This window comes from Ambystoma mexicanum, chromosome 7q (genome assembly GCF_040938575.1).
Source record: "Ambystoma mexicanum isolate Mex_15411 chromosome 7q, UKY_AmexF1_1, whole genome shotgun sequence".
Classification (NCBI taxonomy): domain Eukaryota; kingdom Metazoa; phylum Chordata; class Amphibia; order Caudata; family Ambystomatidae; genus Ambystoma; species Ambystoma mexicanum.
Window position 1 is genome coordinate 328,288,973 of NC_090941.1, and position 13,525 is coordinate 328,302,497.

General features: G+C 45.8%; 1 protein-coding gene across 2 annotated transcripts in view; it reads left to right on the forward strand.

The window, feature by feature from the left end:
- DIS3 (DIS3 homolog, exosome endoribonuclease and 3'-5' exoribonuclease) overlaps positions 1 to 13,525 on the forward strand; it is an 859,785-nt gene that overhangs the window by 433,682 nt on the left and 412,578 nt on the right. For both annotated transcript variants that reach the window (XM_069639429.1, XM_069639430.1), the window contains one exon: positions 9,955 to 10,082. In XM_069639429.1, coding sequence (XP_069495530.1) covers positions 9,955 to 10,082 — 128 coding nt within the window. The remainder of the gene's footprint in view (positions 1 to 9,954; positions 10,083 to 13,525) is intronic.

Here is a 13,525-nt window from a genome sequence, read left to right on the forward strand (position 1 = left end):
TTATCTTGGAAACCGCTACCATTTCGCGTGGCCATTTTGGAATGGTCAATTTAGATAGTTAAGAAATACATCTATCAGAGGAAACTCTTTACTACTATTATTTCTATTGCAAAGGGAATCTCATGTACCAAACCAAGAATGCTTGTCACATTTGAGGCGTATCGATCGTTTTGGTACTCTAGATAGATTAATGTGTTGCTTCTAATGAGTACATGGAACGGATGGTAGGTATGTAGTGTTGTCTTAACAGTAACGTACCTCTTGACTCAATTTTAAGTGATCATTTTAGGATCATAGGAGATCGATAAGTAGAAATAGAATAATGAGGATCCAACCAGAATAAAGGATATAACTAAACTATACATCACATAAAAAATTAGATTGAGAAAATGTAAGCGAAATAAAAACCATAGAAACAAATAATAAACATTATAAATTCATATAAAAATAAATAAAAAGATAAATATATATATCACTAACATTTGATCGTAATAGATCAAGCATAAAAAATGATAAAAAAAACATTTTAAAAAGAAAAAATATTTAAAGGTCCAGGTCTGGGCAAAAAATACCAAGTTCTATTACACAGGTAGCAATTTAGATCAAACTCTTTGTTTATTCCTTCTGGTGCTAGGGCACCTAATCTTTCAATCCAGTGTGCTTCTTTCTGTGTTCTTAATCTTTTCATGTCGATGCTCTGACCTCTTGTTGGTATAACCTCCAATACTGCAAATCTTAGTTGTGCAACTGTATGTCAATTTTCTTGGAAATGTCTAGCCACTGCTGATGTTTGGTTATTCAGTCGAATGCATGATTTGTGTTCATTCATGCAGACACAAACTTTGCGTGCAGTTTCTCCAACGTAGTACTTCGCACACGGCCATTTGATTGTGTAAATTACGTTTTCTGATAAACAGGTGGCATGTTTGAGTTTTATTTTCTCTCCAGTCCTGGGGTGAGATATTATGGATCCTTTTATCACGTTGTTGCAATTGCCACAACTAATGCTTGGGTACGTGCCAGGATGTTTATCTGGTAATTTCTAGGGTTTTTTTGTGGCTGTGTGTGTGTTTACCAATAGATTTCGCAAGTTATTACTTTTTTGGTAGGCGAACACAGGGGGATTGGCAAAGAGATCTTTCGTTCTGTTTTAATTCTTCAAGATATTCCATCATACAGGTATAGGCAACCCAACCTTTGGTATAAGCTTGTACTACACAGTTTTGGTAGCGTGTTGAGCAGCCAGGTTTATCCCAAGAGGGGAAATGTGAACTGTAGTGGAGTTACACAAAGATTCACAGTTACAGGTATTCAAATAAACTCTTACACTCAAGGTTTCTTGCATAAACAATTATTAATTTATCAGTCAGTTATATAGCCTTATTTAGAAGGGAGCAATAGAATAGTAACACACAAATATACTTCAGCACTGTACACTCTGAGGTTCTGGATCAGACAAGTCCCTTTTGGGATGGCCCACAGACACTTACACTCACAGGTGACTTCAGTAACAAGGATGCTGGGGACATTAATACATTACTGTTGGCATACAGAATACTCTCAATAGTTATTAAAAGGCAAAGGTTATTACAACACAAGAAATTACAAATATTCTTAAGCCGGGCAAATACTTTCAGATAACAAGAGAAGCGTCATTCAATTCAATAGGCTAAGCCAAAGTTAATGGGCAAAAGTCTTTGTATAGGATGCAGCACTTCAGAGGAGTAAAGGGAAAAGTCTTTGCACAAGTTCTAAGGCGTCTTTGATAAAAAGAAGAACCAAATGTAGGGCCACAAGCTGATTAGACTTGTGAGTTGCAGAAGATACAAGCACTTCCACAGTAAGAGGTAAGTTCGCTTAGGCTAGTTTTACAGTACCTTAGTAAAGAAGAAAAGTATGCAGCTGAAGACTTCTGTTCCTGTACAGCTCTGCAGATCTCACTGTTCCTGTGTCTCAGTCGTGGGGACAAGAGGACGTCGGGGGACTCCTGCACTGTATTGGCACTGTCAAAGCTGTCAACCGGCAAACTTTACTTTCAGTGGCTGTTTCGCGTTTCAGCTCCTTGCGATACAGCAAATAGCAATAAGCGCGGTTCCTGGCTGTCAAGGAGGACTTTCCTGCACTCAACTGAGGGGGGTCTGGTTTGGTCGGTCCTGCTTCGTTGGAGTTTGGAGGATCTTCCAAAAGCTTTAGGCCAGCTTACAAGCAACACACACAATCTGGTGTCCCTCTCCCTAGCTCTACGGTTTCCTGTAGCAACTCTTTGGAAATTCAACCAGCTCTGAGATGGGTGTCCATGTGTCTTACTTTGGAGTTGATTGGTCCCACCAACTCAAAGGGAGAAGTCTTCCTTTGCAGGGCTTCTATGTTGATGCGAACTTGGCGATTCGGACCTGCAGCAGGGCTTCACCGGGCAAAACAACAGTCCAGAAATTGCAGCAGCCGTCCCTTTCAAGCTCTTCTTCGGTTCCTTCGTCCAGTGATCGACTCTGCCTTCCAAGCCAAGAGACTCACCTTTTATTCAGTTCTCTCCCATTCATTCCAGCCTAGCTGCCACTTACCCAGCAGGGTGGCTGTCCTTGCTGGACAGTCAGCCAACCAATCGTCACAGAGGGCATTTCTCCTAGGAGACTAAGCACAGGGAGTTTTGGGCACCTCCCTCACTTCCGCCTACCCCAGACACTCTGGAGCCAGAGGCGGGTTTCACTCCTGAAGCCCGCCAAAGGCACAAAAACAAAGGGACCAAACCTGGTTTGGCTTGCAGAGACAAACTCTAGAAGGATCTTTCCAAAAGAAATGGCAAAAAAAGAAGACTGGGACCCGTTTAAACAAAGGGGGCTTAGGCACCATCTTGAAAAACATGGCTCCTGCGATTTTTAGCTAACGGTGTTCGTGGTCGGCAAAAATCATGGTAGTTCATTGTAAAACCACTGCCACCAGCCATTTCGATAGAAAAGGGTAGCATTTGACTGCTACAGGAGTTTCTAGACATAGGGGATACTGGGAAAACCCCTCCAGCACTCTATTGTAAGATAGTGTGTGCTGTGTCTAGGAATTTGTAAAGACTAGTAAAGTCAATTTCACTTTACTTTCTCTGGGAAACAGTAGTTTATCCCAGAGAAGGTGTGTAAACCTTGGGACAGCCTAAAAAGCTTCCCTGTGTCACAGCACTGAGGGTGCTTTGTGACATACATGAAAAGTTGATGCCTATGGAGTTATCTAAAACTCCATAATCAAAGAACACAAGTGTAAAACACACATCAAAATACATGAGGGGCGCTGCTGTAGCGAGGCTGTGGCGGAGGAGGAGCTGGAACAGTGTGGAAGTGGCCGATCCTGGCGTGGGCCGCACGCTGAGGTGAGAAGCGTAGCAGGGCCCCCAACAACAGCGTGCGCATGCACAGGGGTGCGCGGGAAGTGTATATCAGTGCGCGGCGGGCCCGCAGGTGGAGATTAGTAGTAAACGGCCTCCCCCATGGTGCTCAGCCGTGCTTATAAAGCTTCGCCCCCCAAGAGCAGGAAGCAACACACAAGAGCGGAGCGCCAGGAACGCAGGGCCTCACACTCTCACTATCACTCTCTGGGCACAAGCAGTTCCTAAAACAGTACACCAGGGGGCTGGCGGCAGGAGCAGGCATTCTCCCTCCCCCCCAACACCACTCCGGCAAGCAGTCGGTAAGAACCTGGGGACCGCCCCCCGAGGCAAAGTAAAGTTCAGCGAGGCCCTCTCAGCTCAGAGCACCCTGAAAACGTGCCCTACAAACTCCAAGACAACCCAGCGGCAGACGCTCAGGAAGACTGCCCGGAGCCCCCACTCATCCACAGCGAACAAGAAGACGAACACCAGTGACAGGTAGACATCTGCAAGATACTCCTAGATCTCAAAACAGGAATTGGGAATCTAGACAGCAAGATGGATACGCTATTGTCCAAGATAGACCTGTTGCAACATCGCTTGGACAAACATAAAGATAAACTGGATAATGCCGAACCAAGAATATCAGACCTGGATGACAGCGCGACCGCGCTCACCGCAAGAGTGTCCATACTCGAAAATCAATTGAGAACGGTGGTGGCCAAGAGCGAAGATTTAGAGGGGCGATCCCGCCGCAACAATAGAAGCGTGATCGGAGTCCGGGAACAAGCAACACCCAACAAAATGGAAGAACATATGGCAAAAAAGCCCTAATCGGCAACACAACTCTCTCGCAATTATTTGTGATTGAAAGGGCGCACACGATCCCACCCACCAAACCAACTCCAGAAGCACCTCCCTGCCCGATAATTGCAAAACTGTTAAGTTATAAAGACTGAGATACCATTCTGAGACTGGCAAGGGAGAAAGGGCCCCTTCAATACGACAGTGATACAATCCAACTCGTCCCTGACTTCTCCCTAGTAGTCCAGGCCCAAAGAAGATCCTTTACAGTGGTCAAACTCCGGCTACGGGAGAACCAAATCCCATATTCAAAGCTCTTCCCCGCCAAGCTCCGCATTGAGTTTGAGGGGAAAGCCCACTTCTTCAATTCTCCCAAAGAAACCACCCTTTTCCTTGACGGGCACGGCTGCGCAGCCTCAAACAGTGGTCGGGCGACCTCTCGAAGGGAACTTGCCGAAAGAAACCCACCATGAGCCTCAGAAGTGTCGCAGAATAACCACGAAGTGCGACACTACAGGTCAGGATTGAACACACCAAGTCAAAAGGAGCACCTTCCTCTGGGAGGTCACTAGCGCCCCTTGTGCAGCAGCATTATGTTTACTTCGGGGGAGGGGGGGACACCAAACGGACAAGTTGGGGGTTGTCCGTGTAAGGTACTGTTCATCAAAGTTGTTATAGTTACGTTTTGGCCGACCCTGGCCCTGCTGTGCCTCATCCCGCCGCATATAGCAGCTAACTCAAGAAAAACAAACTTGCCTAACGATAGCACGTTGCTCCGTGACAGACCACCACTGGTCGGCTCCCAACCCATGCTGCGTGTACAGAGACCCCACCCGGTAGATTCAAGGTAGCTACATGGAATATTAGGGAAAGCAACATTCCCGCAAAAACGAGGAAGATCCTGCAGTTCCTCAAACGGCACAAAATAGATGTGGCAATGTTACAAGAGACGCACCTCCCCCACAAAAAGAACATCCCTGGGCCCGAAATTGGGGTTGCCACCGCTACTTCTCCTCCTACTCGGCCTACGCCAGAGGGGTAGCCACCATCATCAACCCTAAAGCCGGCTTCCGCCTGAAGAGGGTGGAGAAAGACCGTGAAGGCAAAGCCCTGTTGGTGCAAGGCATCATAACCAGGCAGGACGTCACGTTCATAAATTCATACAGCGCCAACGTGGATGGCCCGAATAACTTTGATTGGGTCCTCTCACGACTTGCACAGAGCGGACCAACAACCATCATCTGGGTTTGCGACCTTAATACCCTCCTTTTTTACCCGCAAAAAGACCGATCGCAGACCACCTCCGCGCAGACACCCAAGGCTGGCCTCCAAGTACCCGAGATTTGCAAAGCATACAATCTGATCGACATATGGAGGCACAGCAACTGGGAGAAGCGCGAGTACACATTCCACTCCACAGTCCATCATTCCAGCTCTCGCATAGATTACATATTCGTCTCAGCACACAGCACGCTCCAGTGGGGCGGTTGCCAGATCCTCCCCAAAACGTTCTCGGACCACGCCACAGTGACGCTTGAGTGCACCCTCCCTGATACCAAATCAACTGCGCCACAATGGCGATTTAAACCCAGAGCGCTGGCAGACCAGGTTTTCGCAGCGGAGCTATGTGAGGAGATTACAGCCTTTAGACCTTAATCAAAACTCAGTCTCCTCAGCGGGGATATTATGGGAAACGTTAAAGTGCTATATAAGAGGAGTGTGCATCGCCAAAGAAAACTGAATACTAAGGACTATTCGACGCGAGTTGGCAGCCAGCCAACGAGGAATGCTTGAAAGCCCTTGAACTACAGTGCACTGATACTAATTTCAAACACACTCAAGCCAAACTCAAAGAAGAACTGCTCAAATTTAGGACGCCAATATGGCGAGGGACAACGTCCTGCAGCACCTTTGGCCTGCATCATTGCTGCAAATATAAAGCCCACCCTGGTAGAAACAATCTGCACCTCACAAGGGTCCCTAGTACATACAGAAGCAGAAATAATCGACACCTTCTGCACCTACTACCAAAACCTATACAGTACTCAATAAGCAAACAACGCGGAACTGTTACATAACTATCTAGCCGACACAGAACTATACTGGGTGGAGCGTGAACTCCTCGAACCTCTGAACGACCCCATTACGCAGGAAGAGATCCTAGAAGTAATAGAGTTTACCCAATACCAAAGCCCCCAGCCCCGATGGTCTGATCGGTGAATTCTATAAAACATTCGGCCCATTAGTAACCCCCCTCCTCCTGAGAGGGTATGAAGAGGCACTGAAAACAGGCATCCTCCCACAGAGCCTAAGAGAAGCCAATGTAATTCTTCTACATAAGAAAAAAAGCCCCCGAAGGATGCGGTTCCTACAGACTGATTTCCCTAATAAATCTAGACAATAAAATACTAGCTAAAGTTTTATCCAATAGACTAATGCCTCTGATGCCAGCACTGGTACTTGCAGACCAGGCTGGTTTTGTACCCGGTCGCAACACAACATTCGGGATCAGGAGAATGTTCGGTGCCATGGCTGCGATAGAACCCACACAACAGGCAGCAGCAATCCTCCTAGATGCCGAAAAGCCCTTTGATTCTGTCAAATAGCCCTTCATGTTTTCGGTACTCAGACAACATGGCCTAGGCAACCAGTTTTTAAAACTTGTAGCATTACTATACAATAAACCCCAATCAACCATTGTCCTTGGCTCTGCGAAATCGACACATGTCCTTTTTCAACGCGGGACTATACAAGAATGGCCGCTGTCAGCGCTAATATTTGCACTAGTGATGGAGCCGCTGGCCTCTGGCTTGCGCACTCGACACCTACACAGAGGACTCACCTTAGGCCCCCACAAAGTGATCATCTCTCTCTATGCTGACGATGTGGTGCTATTCCTCCAAAACCCCATTGAAAATCTCAACCCCATAATGAAAGAGATAATACAATTCAGCTCGGTCTCAGGCCTGAAAATCAATCATTCCAAGTCGGTAATATTTCCCCTAGCTCCCAGCACCAGTAAATTCACAGACGACTTTAATTTCAGGTGGGAGGGTGCCCACGTACGATAACTCGGGATCCTGCTATCGCTGAACCACTGAGATATCTTCCAAGACAATTCCGAAACCACATTAAAAGCACTCCAAGAGAAGGTGCACAGGTGGAAGTCATTGCCACTGACGCTCTGGGGTAAAGCGTTGCTGGTTAAGATGGTGATTTTACCAAAACTCCTCTACCTGTTCTCGAACATCCCAATCTTCTGCGGCGCTACCTGGGGAAGCTAAAAGGTCTCATACTTGAGTTGATCTGGGCCGAAGAAGAATGGTCATACGTACTCTATCAAACTCAGAAGGTTGCCCTGAATTCAAGGTTCAAACTGATCCACTTCCATCATCTACAACAAACCTATTACACTCTAGCTAAAAGGTGCATACATAGACCAGAGTCAGAGGCAAAGTGCGAGAGGTGCGGAAAACCAGCTGCAGACTGGAGTTGCCCGGCACTGTCCACATTTTGGTCACAGGTCATCCAGGAAAAGGAGGCAATAATTGGGGAGGAACTGACACCTATCCCCACAGTGGTGCTGCTTGGGATGACCAAACACCTGAACCTGCAATGCAGAAACTGGCGAACATTTTGCTGATTCTGGCACGGAGGAGGGTGGCCATGGCCTGGGGTCGGGGCCCGCCTCCCTTGGCTACAGGGTGGCGGAGGGATGTACTCTACTGCCTGGACGTGGAGACGGAGTTCATCAAAACATTACCTTTGCATGCCCGCCCTCCGGACATCTGGGGGCCCTATGTTGCATATTTGATGAACTCCAAAAGCGACTCATCCTCCGCCTCATCCCTAGGTTGACCACCAGGAGGGGCACTGACAAGCGGACACCATATGGGAAGCGTCATGAATGATCAGTGTTGGGCATTATGGAACAGTATTGAGGCTTGGTGTTGCGGCGGGCGGGAGGATGGGGGGGACGGGGGTGGAGAGGGCAGGGTTGTTTTCGGGGCACGTTTCTTGGCCCACTGTTGGGCAGATTGAGTTTTTGACTTGTGATGGCCTTTTTCTGACTGATAGTTTTAAAAAATATATATAATTTAATCGGAACAACTTACATCAACTTTAGCATTTACACTACACATATGCATGATCAACTCCTCCCTTATCCCCTGCTTTCAATGGCATTATTTATACCTTATCGTTGGTCCAACTATCTCACCTCTCACTTCATTTTAATGACACTTATATATCAGAACAATCAATTGCAAAGTGTCAAATATAGTCCAAAAATTGTTTGGAAGTCCTACCCCCAAAGGTTTCTATAGAACACCTCTTTATATGCTCCAAAGTAGCCAGTCTACTTGCCCACAATTCCTTGCTTATTTTTAAGTTCTTAACAGTCTTACCCACTAACAGTACCACCTGGATTCACAATCTTATAAACCGGGAGCAGGTTTTGATGTCTGATCGACTATGAGCACCCTCACAGACTGATGGGCACAATAGGCGAACATGGAACATGGTCCAACTCTGGCAGTATATACCCTTCTACCGGACTTGGCAGTATCTTCTTTTCACTGCTCCGCCACACAATGGCCTCTACCCTCGCTCACCCTGCTCTCAACCTGCAGCACCAATAAGTTTGTATGGCCGACCCAGGTTTCAGCACTATATTAATTGTTTTGTAGCTGCCGTGCTATCTTTCCTTAACTTTTCCTGAATGGCCCACACCCTGCATGCAGTGTTTTATAGACTTGACTCCTTTGCTCTCCTGCAGTTTTTCTGCCACTCTGCCCCTTCGCCACATACGACCAGGTACTAAAGTGTTAAATATTTGCTATGGGGATGAGGGGCGGAGCCTAACAGTCCTGTAGTGGCCCTAAGTCCAAGGTGTATTTGCTCTTTCCACTCTAACCCTCACAGGGCGCTAGCGGGCTATTGCTGCAGCTGTTAACTGTTCATTAGAAAGTGTTCTTTGCTGCCACAAGTACATGTCAATTTCTCTAGCAATCTTTATTGGACAGTGAGAACTAATAACCATCCAGCAGTTATTCACTCTATAACCAGAAGCTGTGTGTAAATGCCCTCTTCCTTTTCAACTTCCAGTATTTACCAGTTTCTGAGGGATTCGGCCTGCTCATTTCTCTTGCTAGCGTGACAGTCTCATGCAGTTTATTTGTTATCTGGGGGTTGTCTGCAATATTGACGGCTTTGGGCCCCATACGTGTGCACTCGGGTCCTTATTTCATTCCAGATGCTAGACAGGTATTCAAAGTAGCAGTTATTTATTGCCATTACACTCATATAATCATATGATTTTACTACCAAAATAATTTTGCTCATATTGACCATTCATTTTATATGCACAGAGAATTGCATTGTGTTTTGCTACTTTATAGCAGGTGGCATCAACACCCAACTCGGTGCTACTCCTTTCATTGACCTTGGGATGATACCAGATTTGCAAGCATTCCCTTGCAAGATACTTGTGGATTGTTGCACTTGGCACTTACCCCAATGAGATGACTGACTAGTAATTGTGGCTAAATTATTTCTGTTCTATAGTGAGAGCAAAGCCTTCCACAGTTAATCTAAATTCAACTCAAGTTCTATGTATAGACTGCAAATGTCACTTCTTAAGGTGCATAGGTTTGACAAGGCACACCATCTGTATTTTATGGGATTAGAGTTTGCGAGAGTAAGTTTGGTTGATTTAGAACTTAAGATCACAGGATGTTATACTGCCAATAGTTTCACAAGGTCATGGCAGTAATATGTTGCTTTGTTTCTCAAAGGCTTCCCTTACGTATGCAGAAGCACAGATGAGAATCGACTCTGCCAGCATGAATGATGACATTACTCTGAGCCTTCGTGGACTGAACAAATTAGCAAAGATTCTGAAGAAGCGGAGAATAGATAATGGGTAAATATAAATTCTCTGGTTTGATTTCATCTCTCACTTCTTACTAAACAAGCTAATCTGATCAACCTTACAAGCAATATTGAACAGTTCAAGTATGAAGAATGGTAGACCTTTCCCATCTCCACATTTGATTTCCTGTAAATCGTTCTTAATCGTCCATTTGATTGTTTTTCCCCAGCCACCAGAGAACACTAGGAGTTATTGCAGGGCTTGAGCAGCCATTTGCAGGTATTTAATTAGTTCTGGGGGCATTTAAACTCCCCTAAGGTTGCCTCCACTTTGCATCCCGGACCAAGAGCCCGCTCCACCTCCCCCTCCCTCTGCCCACGCTCGAGTCCTATTGATGTTCTAGGTCATGAGACATTTTAGAATTTCTCCCAAGGCAGCATTGCCCGGCAGCCGACAAAGGGCACAGGCAAAGGGTGCCTTCCTTTGGCGCTTACCATCCCTGTTTGCCTGTTCGCCCTTGTGAGGGAGAATTCTCATAAATGTGCTAATTCCCTTCACCTTAGAGACCCCCAGCAACTTTGCTGGATTTTGAGGACTTGATTTTTTACCTGGAGAGAGTGTGAGCCTTTTTTCCCACTCTCTCATGTATTTTTAATGTGTTTTACTCTTATGTTCTTTGATTATGGAGTTTTAGACAACTCCATAGGCATCATCTTTTTCATTGGTGTCACACAGCACCCTCAGTGCAGTGACACAGTGGAAGCCTTTTAGGCTGTCCCAAGGTTTAAATACCTTCTTTGGGATAAACTACGGTTTCCTAGAGAAAGTAAAGTGAAATTGACTTTACTAGTGTTTTCAAATTCCTAGACCCAGCACACCCTATCTTACAATAGATTGCTAGAGGGGTTACTTGGTATCCCCTATGTCTAAAAACTCATGTAACAGTCAAATGCTACCCTTTCCTCTCAAAATGGCTGGTGGCAGTGGCTTTACAACGAACTACCATGATTTTTCTGACCGCGAACACCGGTAGCGTTAAATTGCAGGAGCCATGTTTTTCAAGATGGCGTCTGAGCCCCCTTTGTTTAAATAGGCCCCCAGTCTTCTTTTTTTGCCATTTCTTTTAGGAAAGGTCCTTCTAGAGTGTCTCTGCGTGGCAATCTAGGTTCGGTCCCTTTGTTCCTGTCGCCCGAGTGTCTGGGGTGGGCCGGAAGCGAGGGAGGTGCCCGGAACTCCCTGTGCTTAGTCTTCTAGGAGACCCAAATGCACTCTGCCGTGATTGGCTGGCTGACTGTCCGGCAAGGACAGCCACCCTGCTGGGTGAGTGGCAGCTAGGCTGGAATGAATGGGAGGAAACTGTTTAAAAAGCTAGTCTTTTGGCTTGGAAGGCAGAGTCGACCACTGGAACGAAAGAACCGAAGAGGAGCTGGAAGAGGACAGCTGCTGCAACACCTGGACCATTGGTTTGCCCGGTGAAGCCCTGCTGCAGGTCCGAATCGCCAAGTTCATCTCGACAGAGAAGCCCTTCAAGGACGACTTCTCCCTTTGAGTTGGTGGGACCAATCAACTCGAACCTTAAGCCACCTGTATACCATTCTCGGAGCTGGTTGTATTTTCCTCAGAGTGCTGCAGGAAACCGAATAACCAGGGAGAGGGACACCAGTTTGTGTGCTTGTCTACAGCTACCGAAATTGAAGATTTGCCTTTTCCAGCTTTTTGACCAGTCCCAGTGCAGTGTAGGAGTCCCCCGACGTCCTCCCTCTTGTCCCCACGACTGAGGCTGTGGAACAGCGAGATCTGCAGGAACTCCCAGGAACAGGCGTCTTCAGCTGCATCTTTTTCTTCATTGTAAAGTACTGTGAAAACCCGACCGAGAGAACTTACCTCTCACTGCGAAAGTGCTTAAAACTTTGGCAACTTGCAGGCCTAGTCAGCTTGTGACCCAACATATGAATCTTTCTTTTACAAACTACTTCTGAGAACTTTGGCAAAGACTTTTCCGTTTAACTACCAGAACTGCTTTATCCTATACAAGACTTTAGCCCATTGACTTTGGCCTAACCAATTGCATTGAATTGACTCCTCTGGCGAATTCAAACTATTTGCACTGTCTAAAAGGAACTGTAATATTCTTTTTATAAAGCTATGCCTTTTTGCTCCTACTTCAAAAACTCTGAATGCCATTTTGCTCCTCCTTCAAAGTAGTTTAAAGGCCTCAGAAACTGATAGTGTGTAGTACTGAAGTATATTTTTGTGTGATATATATTGCCTCCTTCTAGTGAATGTTTAATAACTGACTGTGAAATAAATTAATAAGTGTTTTACCAAGAAACCTTGAGTATAAGAGTTTATTTGAACACTTGTGATTGTAGACCTCTCTGTAACATCATTACAGCTCACATTCCCCTCTTGAGATAAGCCTGGCTGCTGAGCAACGCTACCAAAACTGTGTAGTAAAGACATATTCCGAAGGGTTGTTTTGCTTACACCTGTAGTCCTAGTTGTGTGTAGTGTGTAGTGGTCCCAAAGGGTACTACATACAAACTTTGCTTAACAGCCCTGGAGCCCTTCCCAGCCCTGTCGGACATCATTCTCACATGCAGCATCCCACGGAGTGCAGTTGATTTCCTCAGGAGGAGTGGGGGTAGTTCCAGCTGTTCACATAGCTGCACACATCATAAATGCACACTATTTGACTCCACCCTACCTTTAAAGATGCATCACGCTCGGCCCAACACCACCACCCATAGAATAAAGCGGAGTCCCACGCAAAATTCGGTCCAGTTGTTCACATAGCTTGACTCTTTTGACAATGTGAACACAGCACCCGTCCCACACCTGATAATATGGGCTGCTGTTAGTGACCGAGCCTTCCCTACCTACCTTTTGATCATGCTAGAAAGGTGCACACGCTGTTAGGGAGAATTCGCGGAAATTTGCTAATTCCACTGTACCTTGTACCTAAGAGATCCTCTTCAACTTTCTTGGATTATGAGGATTTACATTTTTTACCTGGAGAGAGTGAGACCCTTTTTCCCACTCTCTCATGTATTTTTTCTATGATTTGAAAATTGTGTTTCTTTTGGTTGTGTAGTCTGACAAACTCCATAGGAATCATCTTTTGCATTGTACCACACATCACCTTCAGTGTAGTGGCACAGGGAAGTCTTTCAGATTTCCCAAAGGTTTAAATACCTTTCTCTTGGATAACTACTGTTTCCAAAATCAGTAAAGTAAAATTGGCTTTACTTACATTTGTAACTTTCTAGACCCAGCACACACTATCTTACAATAGGGTGCTGGAGGTGTTACTTAGTGCCCCCTTTTTCTAGTTTCTCATGTAACATTTTTGTTACCCTTTCCTCGATGAATGGCTGGTGGCAGTGGTTTACTTATAACTACTGTGGTGTGCTTTTACCGCAGGCTGCGTTCGCAGCTGCAGTAGGCACCCAAGGGTGCCATTTTCGTCAAAATGGCCGCGGTCTTCTTTTTTC